The 12,219-nt window shown below is 44.9% G+C and overlaps 1 protein-coding gene across 1 annotated transcript in view; it reads left to right on the top strand.

Annotated features, from left to right (window-relative positions):
• Positions 1–12,219, top strand: part of LOC115462943 (ciliogenesis and planar polarity effector 1-like) — a 237,673-nt gene that overhangs the window by 186,653 nt on the left and 38,801 nt on the right. The window contains exons 22-23 of the mRNA XM_030193045.1: positions 4,260–4,349; positions 8,794–8,934. Coding sequence (XP_030048905.1) covers positions 4,260–4,349; positions 8,794–8,934 — 231 coding nt within the window. The remainder of the gene's footprint in view (positions 1–4,259; positions 4,350–8,793; positions 8,935–12,219) is intronic.

Here is a 12,219-nt window from a genome sequence, read left to right as displayed (position 1 = left end):
ATCAAAGTAGGGTATACACAAAAAGTAGCACACATGGGTTGTCTTGTTGGGCGGACTGGATGGACCGTGCAGGTCTTTTTTCTGCCGTCATCTACTATGTTACTAGCCAGCTTATAATTGAAAAAGAAAAACGCCTATATTGCGACCCAAATCGGGAGATAGACGTTTATCTCACAAAAACGAATAAAGCGGTATAATCGAAAGCCGAATTTGGACGTTTTCAACTGCACTCCGTCGCGGATGCGGACAAAGTTGATGGGGGCGTGTCGAAGGCATTGTGAAGGCGGAACTGGGGCGTGGTTATCGGGCGATCAGAGATGGGCGCCTTTCGCCGATAATGGAAGAAAAATATGCGTTTGTAGCGAGAATTTAGGGCACTTTTCCTGGACCCTGTTTTTTCACGAATAAGGCCCCAAAAAGTGCCCTAAATGACCAGATTACCACCAGAGGGAATCGGGGATGACCTCCCCTGACTCCCCCAGTGGTCACTAACCCCCTCCCACCACAAAACATGATGTTTCACAACTTTTTATTTTCACCCTCAAATGTCATACCCACCTCCCTGGCAGCAGTATGCAGGTCCCTGGAGCAGTTGTTAGGGGGTGCAGTGAACTTCAGGCAGGTGGACCCAGGCCCATCCCCCCCTACCTGTTACAATTGTGCTGCTTAATGCTTAGTCATTGCTGCCTGGATGTCAAACCGCCACTTGAAGCTGAACATGTCCAAGACCGAGCTCCTCGTCTTTCCACCTAAGCCCACTTCTCCTCTTCCCCCACTCTCTATCTCAGTTGATGGCACCCTCATCCTCCCCGTCTCATCTGCCCGCAACCTCGGGGTCATCTTCGACTCCTCCCTCTCCTTCTCTGCGCATATCCAGCAGACTGCCAAAACCTGTCGCTTCTTCCTTTTCAACATCAACAAAATTCGCCCTTTCCTCTCTGAGCACACCACCCGAACTCTCGTCCACGCTCTCATCACCTCTCGTCTCGACTACTGCAACTTGCTCCTCACTGGCCTCCCACTCAGCCATCTATCCCCCCTTCAATCCATTCAGAACTCTGCCGCACGTCTCATATTCCGCCAGAACCGATATACTCATATCACCCCTCTCCTCAAGTCGCTTCACTGGCTTCCGATCAGATACCGCATCCAATTCAAGCTTCTCCTCCTTACTTACAAATGCACTCACTCTGCTGCCCCACCCTACCTCTCTACCCTCATCTCCCCCTACGTTCCTGCCCGTAACCTCCGCTCACATGACAAATCCCTCCTCTCAGTACCCTTCTCCACCATTGCCAACTCCAGGCTCCGCTCATTTTCCCTTGCTTCACCCTATGCCTGGAACAGTCTTCCTGAATCCCTACGCCAAGCCCCCTCCCTACCCATCTTCAAATCCTTGCTTAAAGCTCACCTCTTCAATGCTGCATTCGGAACCTAACCTTTCGAACATATAGGTTGCCCCAATCTGTCTGACCTATATGATTAACTGTACATTTGTCTTTTTAGATTGTAAGCTCTTCGAGCATGGACCGTCCTTCCATGTTAAACTGTACAGCGCTGCGTATCCCTAGTAGCGCTTTAGAAATGTTAAGTAGTAGTAGTAGTTAGTCGTCCAACCCCCCCAAACCCACTGTACCCACATGTAGGTGCCCCCCTTCACCCCTTAGGGCTATAGTAATGGTGTAGACTTGTGGACGGTGGGTTTTGAGGGGAATTTGGGGGGCTCAACACCCAAGGGAAGGGTGCTATGCACTTGGGAGCTCTTTTACCTTTTTTTTGTTTTTGTAAAAGTGCCCCCTAGGGTGCCCGGTTGGTGTCCTGGCATGTGAGGGGGACCAGTGCACTACGAATCCTGGCCCCTCCCACGAACAAATGCCTTGGATTTATTCGTTTTTGAGCTGGGCGCTTTCATTTTCCATTATCACTGAAAAACAAAAACGCCCAGCTCACAAATTGTCGAATAAAACATGGACGTCTGTTTTTTTCGAAAATACGGTTTGGTCCGCCCCTTCACGGACCCGTTCTCGGAGATAAACGCCCATGAAGATAGACGTTTTCGTTCAATTATGCCCCTCCACATGTTACTACCGTGTTTCCCCGAAAATAAGACAGTGTCTTATATTAATTTTTGCCCCCAAAAATGCACTAGGTCTTATTTTCAGGGGCTGTCTTATTTTTCGGGAAAACATCGGGGTTGGCCCGCCCGCCCTCCGTCGCTCTCGGAACTAACCTTAAACGCCTCCTTTCACCGCAGCAAGCAGCTGCATGGCAGGCCACTCCTTCCTTCCGTGTCCCGCCCTCGCCTGATGTAACGTCCGTGAGGGCGGGGCATGGAAGGAAGGAGAGGTCTGCCCTGCTGCTGCTTGCTGCGAAGGTGAAAGGAGGCGTTTAAGGTTAGTTCCGGGAGCTACGGAGGGTGGGTGGGGGGCGGCCCGGGGGCGGCCTTGTCCGGCTCTCGGCAGCCCTGCTTTCAAACAAAAATTTGCTAGGTCTTACTTTCGGGGGAGGCCTTATATCTACCAATTCAGGAAAACATCTACTAGGTCTTATTTTCAGGGGATGTCTTACTTTCGGGGAAACAGGGTATGTAAGTTTTTTTAATATAATTTTTTATAATATTTTACTCACTACTTAGTAGCTTCCCCTTTTTTGGTTAGTTTCTGTAATCATTTTTTATTGTGGGTTGTATTTTTATATGAAATGTACATGGGTATTTGTATACATACCTTTAATTTGGTTTATTTAATTTAATTTGGCATAACTTGCTTTACTGACAAGTTCTAAGTGGTTTACATTTAACAGTATGTTATCAAAAGATTAGCTAACATTAATTAGTAATAATTTACAGTGGAAATGTTCAGTATACAATAAACAATATTACATTATATTTGCATTTTTTTACTATTGATCATACATTGTTTATTATAACTCATATTTATCTGTTTAGACTTCTGACACAGGCCCTATAGCTGAAACACGGGCCATATTGAGTCAGAGCCAAGTTGGTATTGATGCAGTAAAGTTTTGTTGAGCACATCTGGCTTGTACTTGTGACACCGTCATCGCTTCTGTTGCTACTGTTCTGTAAAGTCTGCAAAATATTTGAATGTTTTATGGGGGAAGAGATCCCCCCTGCCCCCCAATGTTCCATGAGATGAATTTCACCATTCAAAGAGATTATTCATAAAGGGGTCCTTTTACAAAGGCACGCTGAAAAATGGCTTGCAGTAGTGTAGGCAAGGGTTTTGGGCGTGCGCTGATCCATTTTTTAGCGCACCTGCAAAAAAGGCCTTTTTTTAATGCCGAAAGTGGACGTGCGGCAAAATAAAATTGCCGCACGTCCATTTTGGGTCTGAGACCTTACCACCAGCCGTTGACCTGGCGGTAAAGAATCTGGGCAATAATGACCTACGCACATGAAATGCCACTTGGCACGTGTCCATTACGTGCGCCCGAAAATAAAAAATATTTTTCAGACGCGCATATCAGATGAGTGCTAAAATTGAAATTAGCGCAAGAGCCACGCGGTAATTGGGCGGTAACCATTTTGGCACGCATTGGGCATGCGTAGATGCTTACGTGGTTTAGTAAAAGGGTCCCAAAAATTACCCAGCCCAATAACCTTGTTTGTGACAGAAGGAAGGCTGTCTTTTTCTCTTCGTCTCCCCAGGTGCCAAATCCTTGGTTGTATACCTTCCCCAATCCCATACCTCACATCCCTTCCTCTGCCCCACCTTCTGTTCCCCCCCATCCTCCCTCATTCCTCCTGAAAGTGTTGCCTCTTTTTTGCCAGGGAATATAAACTTCTGTTGTTTCCCCCTCCACCCACCCCATCATGCCCTTCACCACCCTCCTGTGAATTCTCAACTGTTAGCATAAACAACCATTTAATTGAAAGCACCATTGTAATGTTTCCCTCTTCCTCCCCCCATGTTTTGTTCTGTTTAATTTGTAAACCTTTCTGTTTGCTATATGGGGTAGTATATCGAGCAATTAAACTAAACTGAGTTAAAATATCTGTATCCATTTTGTTATTTAAATGCAAACACAATATAACCAGGATGAAATAGATTGCTTCAGAACTGTTCCTGGAAAAACGTTCTCTCACCTCCCTCAGTCTTGCAGGGAGAGGTGGGAAAGGGAATAAAACAGAGGTAAAATCATACAGCAATTTTTTCTATCTTTCATTTTTTCAGCAATTATTCTTTCTAAAAATAGGTTAAAATACAACCTAATGATTAATATTATCATTCGTCTAGGAACAGCCACTTGGGTAGTACAGAAAAATACTTCAGATCCTAAAGCAAGAGCTAGAAATGTATCAAGTTATCCAATTAATCGTAAACAAGGTGAGCTAAAAGCTTTGAACATGATGTATTTACTAAACGTGTAGCCCTTGTCATGATGTACAGTAAATAAGAACACTGTGCCAGTTTTTTTTACTACTGATCTCTTAACTTGCTGACTTTGTGATTGGCACCTAGTTGAACCAAATCGCTAATATGAGTTTGACTGCACTGGAAAGAAAAAAAATCAGTACATAGTTAAATGGAAATGGAATTCATTTACTGTAGGTCATAATTCTCCATCATGTTGGTTCAGTTTGTTACATAGTGTTAACTGCTCCATTTATAGACTGCATGTTGAGTTTCGACAAAGGGTATTTTGTAATGCATGTATATATTAGAAGATAGCTCACTTACTACTAGGGTTTTAATTTCCAAGATTGACTACTATATGGTTACAGTGGGTTCTCTGAGGACAAGCAGGCCGTGCTATTCCCACATGTGGGTGACGCCATCCAACGGAGCCTTGGTACGGACGCTGAATCGCTAATGCTGTAGTTCTAGCAGCATCCCATAGTGCAAGCGCTGGTGCCTTCTAGCTCGACACTCGAATGTCATTTTCTTTTTTATTTTTCTGTGGAGCTGAGAGGATGCGTTCACATAGCCTTCTCACGCTACGTTTTACATAGTATTTTTTCGCTATTGTAAGTGCATTCCCTTGCAGGTAATCATGTTTTTAAATTTATTTCTCCTGTTTTCCCTTCCTTGTATTTTTCCCCAGTTTTTTGGCTTTTTTGTGGTTTCCTTTATTATTCAGGAGAGGCTGCACGGTTAGACCGCAACCCCAACCTCAGTTTAAACACTTCCCTTTTAATTGTTCAAGACTGAGGAGTTTATTTTAGCCAAAATTCTTTTTTTGATGCCCCAGAAGGCTCCCAGTGGCTTTAAGCAGTGTGCTAAATGCTGCTGCGTTATTTCACTTACAGACACGCACAACTGTTGCCTTGGGCCAAATCATGACCCTTCAATCTGTGATCTTTGTCTCCTTATGCAGGCCAGGACACAGAGAGTGCAATTGGCTCAACAGGATGTATATAGCTGTTTGGTTTTTCAAATCAGTCAGCTTTGTATAACATTCCCTTATTTTTGATCTAGTAGGGCAATTAGCTAGTTTGTGTCTTGGTTTTCTCACACACCATAGACAGGCTTGCTTAGCCCTAGTAATGGGCCATAAACTTGTTTGTTTCAAACAGGCTCTGAATTAACACAAAGCCATTTTCCGTGAAGGACAAGAATGAGTGATAGGTATTCAAGGGACAGAGGTTACAAAGGGCAAATGATGAATATTTGAGAAAAATACCAAAGAAACAGAATATTGTGAAGGTGACCTTAGAGGTCAGAGTAGAAGAATACCAGATAAGTAAGAGAGAAAATATAAGGCATTAAGTGATTGGACAAAATTAGGCTTCAGTAATCTGACAAGCACAACTTGTGGCACTCAGGTTTTGTTAAGCTTCCAAAGGAAAAACAGAGAGAGAGAGATTTTTTTTCCTTATACTGAAATTTGGACTGATACAAATAAGAATTCAATTAGCTGTAATACGGGGATAAAAGAATTTTTATTGTAACCATTTATTTACTCTAATACATTTTGGCATTATTATAAAAGAGAGAAACTGAACTGTAAAGTGTTTTTCCTTTGCCAGAAGGGCTTGCTTTTTTTCCAGTCCCTTCTGTTCAGCTCCCCACTTACAGGCAACAAGGGGAGTGCCCTATTAGGAGAAGCTTTTTGGCTCTTCAAAGGCCGGACCATGATCTTCGGCACTGGCAACATTGACCTCCATGGCTGCTGAGATACCGGTAACCACTGGGAGTTCTCCAGCATTGAGTGGGTCTCCACCTGCCTTGACACCAGGTGCTGTTAGTAAGCCCCGGAACTGGATTCTCTCTCCCGCCAGGCATCTTTTGCTACTACCTCCTTATCTAGGAGGTATTTTGGGGGGAAGAGGAGTGCTTCCTATTACTATCCTAGGTGTAGGTAAACTCCTGCTTCTTGACAGCCTGCCCAGGCTCAGCCCCAGCGCACTCGTTCTCGTCAACAGCATGCGCCTAAGGCCCCTGGTGCTCCCCATCAAAAGCAAAGGACGGGCTTTTGACTGGCTCCAGTGCAGCATAGCCTCAGTAAAAGTGTCCATACCGGACGACTTGCCAGTAGGGGGGAGGTTGATGTTTTTTCACCAAAGGTAGCCTCTCATAACCTCGGACCGGTGGGTTCTTCAAATAGTCCAGTTAGGATGCACTCTCAATCTGGAATCCAAACCTCCAAATTGCCCACTGGGAGCTCATTCTTACAGTTCCCAGCACAAGCAGGTTCTTGCAGAGGAACTCTCTGCCCTTCTGAAGGCCAATGCGGTCGAACCCGTTCCACCAGGGGAAGAAGGGCTGGGATTCTATTCTAGGTACTTCCTTGTGCAAAAGAAAACAGGGGGGATGTGTCCCATCCTAGACCTAAGGGCCCTGAACAAATTTCTAGTCTGAGAAAGGTTCAGGATGGTTTCCCTGGGCACCCTTCTTCCCATGATTCAGGAAAATGATTTGCTATGCTCTCTGGACTTAAAGGATGCTTACATACATATCTCGATACTTCCAGCTCACAGGAGGTATCTTTGATTTCGGCTAGGGACACAGCACTTTCAGTACCGTGTACTGCCCTTTGGCCTGGCGTCTGTGCCCAGTGTCTTCACAAAGTGCCTGGCGGTAGTCACAGCATCGCTACACAGACTGGGAGTACATGTGTTCCCTTATTGCGACAATTGGCTGGTGAAGAACACCTCGGAGGCAGGTGCTCTACAGTCCATGCAGATGACTATTCAGGTGCTAGAGTTACTTGGGTTCATAATAAATTATTCCAAGTCCCATCTCACCCCAGTTCAAAAATTGGAATTCATTGGAGCTCTGTTCAACACAAAGACAGCTCATGCTTATCTTCCCGAGACAAGGGCAGACAACCTGGTGTCCATAGTGCGAGTGTCTCAACAGATCTCGGCTTGGCGGATGTTGAGACTCCTGGGGCACATGGCCTCCACAATTCATGTAACTCCCATGGCACGTCTACACATGAGACCAGCTCAATGGACTCTAGCTTCCCTGTGGTGTCAAGCTGCAGGGGATCTAAAGGATGTGATCCAACTGTCCACCGACTTTCGGAATTCCCTTCAGTGGTGGACGATTCGATCCAATTTGACCTTGGGACGCCCATTCCAAATTCCTCTACCACAAAAAGAGCTGACAACGGATGCATCCCTCTTGGGGTGGGGGGCTCATGTAGATGGGCTTCACACTCAGTGTGCTGTGGCGGCTAAGAAAGCAAATAGGTATTATTAGGAAAAAAAATGGAAAACAAAAATGAGGACATTATAATGCCTTTGTATCGGTCCATGGTGCGACTGTACCTCAAATATTGTGTTCAATTCTGGTCACAACATCTCAAAAAAGATATAGTGGAATTAGAAAAGGTACAGAGAAGGGTGACGGAAATGATAAAGGGGATGGGACAACTTCCCTATGAGGAAAGGCTGAAGCAGCTAGGGCTGTTCAGCTTGGAGAAAAGACGGCAGAGGTGAGATATGATAGAGGTCTATAAGATCATGAGTGGAGTGGAATGGGTAGACGTGAATCATTTGTTTACCCTTTCCAAAAACACTAGGATTAGGAGCCATGCGATGAAGCTACAAAGTAGTAAATTTAAAACAAATCGGAGAAAGTTTTCTTCACTCAACACGTAATTAAACTCTGGAACTTGTTGCCAGTGAATGTGGTAAAGGCGGTTAGCTTAGCAGGGTTTAAAAAAGGTTTGGACAGCTTCCTAAAGGAAAAGTCCATAGACCATTATTAAAATGACTTGGGGAAAGTCCACTATTTCTGAGATAAGCAGCATAAAATGTATTGAACTTTTATGGGATCTTGCCAGGTATTTGTGACCTGGATTGACCACTGTTGGAAACAGGACGCTGGGCTTGATGGACCTTTGGTCTGTCCCAGTGTTGCAATACTTATGTACTTATGTATTTAAGAAAGAAAAATTAACATATAATTTCAATACTACTGACGAGCCACCAAGCTTGAAGGAAAATATACCAAAGACGAAAGCACCTCCTAAATAAGGAGACACTAAGGAGGCTCCTGTGTTAATTTTTGTCAATAGCTGGGCACTAATGTTAACATTAGCGCGCGGCCAGAAAAAGAAGTGATAGAAAAAGGCCAAATTTATGGCTGTGCTAGAAACGGGCTTAGCGCAGATTAGTAAAAGGGCCTCTTTTTTTCTTTAAACACTGGTTAGCAAACCCATCATTGTCTCATACAATCCACATGTAATTGAGTATTTCCATTTTGATCAAACCTACAGAAAAATAAAATTGTCAATGTGATACGAGGGAATTATGTTAATCTATTTTCTTGGTAGTTTGGTTGTAAATAAAAAAATTGTAATCCTTCTTATCCCAATCAGTCTCTCTACCTCGGGATCGACTGTCTCAGATAAGCCGCAGAGGGATGCTGTCAAATCAGAATAAGAGAAAGTTATACTTGCAAACAAGCATGATTCAGAAGTCATACTTGGGTACAAGAAAAGCTGTTTCTGCCAGCAAAGGTATGAAAACAATTTCATTGAGTATTGCTTTTGTCTCTTCTACTATTGTGTTCCAAAACTGAACCTGTTCCAAAGTTAATTTTTTAGAGCTATTCTGTCTATCAGAATCAGAAAATGTATTTTTTACAAGTAAGTCACATGTGAGGCGTATTTTCAGAATCACTCAGGGGCCCTTTTATTGAGTTGCGTAAGCATTTACACGCGCCCAACGAGCGCCAAAATGGGGTTACCGCCTGGCTACCGCATGGCTCTTGCAGTAATTTCATTTATGACACGTCTGGAAAATAATAATTTTGGGGGGCCTCTTGTATTGGACGTGCACCAAGTGGCATTTGGTGCATGTAGGCCATTACCACCCGGTTACCATGCGAGACTTTACCGCTAGGTCAATGGCTGGCGATAAGGTCTCAGAACCCAATATGGACATGCAGCAATTTTCATTTTGCCACACGTCCATTTCCAGCAAAAAATTTTTAAAAGGCATTTTTTTTGTAGGTGTGCTGAAAAATGATTCTGCGCGCGTCCAAAATCCGCCTCTACACTACCGCAGGCCATTTTTCAGTGTGCCTTTTTAAAAGGACCCCTTAGACTTGCAAAGTTACATAGAGGAGCATAATCGAACAGGGCGCCCAAGTTTTCCTGAGGACGTCCCCGCAAAGGGGCAGGGAAACCCGTATTATCAAAACAAGATGGGTGTCCCATCTTTCGTTCAATAATACGGTTGGGGACGCCCAAATCTCAACATTTAGGTCGACCTTAGAGATGGTTGTCCCCGACTTTCGGCGATAATGGAAACTGAGGACGCCCATCTCAGAAATGACCAAATCCAAGCCATTTGGTCGTGGGAGGAGCCAGCATTTGTAGTGCACTGGTCCCCTTGACATGCCAGGACACCAACCGGGCACCCTAGGGGGCACTGCAGTGGACTTCAGAAAAAGCCCCCAGGTGCATAGCTCCCTTACCTTGTGTGCTGAGCCCCCCCCCCAAACCCCCCCCCCCCAAAACCCAGTCCCCACAAGTGTACACCACTACCATAGCCCTTAGGGATAAAGGGGGGCACCTGCATGTGGGTACAGTAGGTTTCTGGTGGGTTTTGGAGGGCTCACATTTACCACCACAAGTATAACAGGTGAGGGGGGGGGGGGTCGGCCTGGGTTCGCCTGCCTGAAGTGCACTGCAGTACCCACTAAAACTGCTCCTGGGACCTGCATACTGCTGTCATGGAGCTGGATATGATACTTGAGGCTGGCATAGAGACTGAAAAAAATATTTTTTTAAACATTTTTCGGGGTGGGAGGGGGTTAGTGATCTCTGGGGGAGTAAGGGGAGGTCATCCCCTATTCTCTCCGGTGGTCATCTGGCCATTTAGGGCACATTTTTGTGGCTTGGTCGTAAAAGATAAAGGACCAAGTAAAGTCGGCCAAGTGTTCGTCAGGGACGCCCTTCTTTTTTCCACTATCAGCCGAGGATGCCCATGTGTTAAGCACGCCCCAGTGCCGTCTTCGCTATGCTTCCAGCACACCCCCATGAATTTTGGTCGTCCCTGTGACGGAAAGCAGTTGAGGACGCCCAAAATCGGCTTTCGATGATGCCGTTTTGGGAGACCCTGGTAGAAGGACGCCCATCTCCCGATTTGTGTTGAAAGATGGGCACCCTTCTCTTTCGAAAATAAGCCTGATTGTAACCTATGGAACTTTGTAAGTCTAAGTGCTTTGAAAATGAGCCCCTGAGAATCGAATGTGTTTGTTTAGTATTTCTTCACAGAATTAGAGAACCCAGTTTGTTCCTGATAGATGATTGCTTAGTATAAAGCAGGGGTTCTCAACCCAGTCCTGGGGACACTCACCAAGCCAGTCAGGTTTTCAGGATTCCCTCATTGAATATGCTTGAGTTAGATTGCATGCAGTGGAAGCAGTGTACAGGGTCTCATTACATAAAATGGAACAGTGTCCTAAAATAACACAACTTGTGGTAAAATAACACGTCTTAAAGGTGGCCCATGTCCATAACTTCTCATCTAAATCACTACACTAAGTAGCACTACTCATACAAACATAATAACCAGTGTGGTGCTTTGTTGGCGCTGGCTGTCTAAAAAAAGACAAACCCATTTCATGATTGGCTCTATGGGAGACCACAGTGGGGTACTGCAATTTACTTTCTGCCATCCATATATTTTTAGAGACTAGCAAATGATAGTTCTGGCCATGAATATTAGTACTTTCTTAATTCATACATGCTTTCCTCAAGCGGAGGCTGTGGGGGTGGGTATTGGAGGCCCCCATCTCAGGTGAGAAGATATTCGGAGCAATTAAATATAACCTCTTAGGAAGGATAGAGAGGGTCGTAAAGGTGGTGGAGTAGCTCTATATGTGAGAAATGATATCGCAGCAACTGAAATGACAGGGACCTGGGGAAAGGAAGAAGCGATATGGATCACCTTAAAAAGAGAGGATAGAACCTCTGTCCACATGGGTGTTGTCTACAGACCCCCGACACAATTGGAGGAATTAGATAAAGATCTGATCACAGATATTCAAAAGTTGGGAAAAAAGAGAGAGGTGCTGTTGCTGGGAGATTTCAACCTGCCAGATGTAGATTGGATGGTTCCAACTGCGGAATCGGAGAGAAGTAGAGAGATTGTGGATGCTTTTCAAAGTGCTCTGCTCAGACAAATGGTGACAGAACCCACAAGGGAGGGAGCAACGCTGGATCTGGTGCTCATAAATGGGGATAGTGTGTCAAAAGTCCGAGTGGGTGCCCACCTTGGGCGGCAGTGACCATCAAACGATTTGGTTTGATATGACAGCTGTAGTGGAGGGCGGCCACTCAAAACTCAAAGTCCTGGATTTCAAGCATGCTGACTTTAGTCAAATGGGGGAATACCTGAGGAAGGAGCTGATGGGCTGAGAGGGCGAACGAGAAGTGGAAGGACAATGGTCCAGGCTGAAAGAAGCTATAAATAGGGCCACAAACCTTTATGTAAGGAGAGTAAATAAAAGCAAGAGAAAAAGGAAACCAATATGGTTCTCCAAGAAAGTGGCTGAGACAATAAAGGCTAAAGAGTTGGTGTTCCAGAAATACAGGAAAACTCAAGAAGCCGAACACAGAGAGGAATACAGGAGGAAACTGAAAGAAGCCAAGAGAGAGAGATACGTCTGGCGAAAGCAGAAGAACAAATGTCTAGAAATGTAAGGAGGGGTGACAAAAATTTCTTCATGTATATTTGTGAAAGGAGGAAGACTAAAGAGGGAATTGTGAGACTGAAAGATGCTGCGAACCGCT

The sequence above is a fragment of the Microcaecilia unicolor genome, chromosome 2 (genome assembly GCF_901765095.1).
Source record: "Microcaecilia unicolor chromosome 2, aMicUni1.1, whole genome shotgun sequence".
NCBI classification, from domain to species: Eukaryota; Metazoa; Chordata; class Amphibia; order Gymnophiona; family Siphonopidae; genus Microcaecilia; species Microcaecilia unicolor.
Note: the sequence above shows the minus strand (reverse complement) of the source record. Positions and strands in the feature narration are given on the sequence as shown.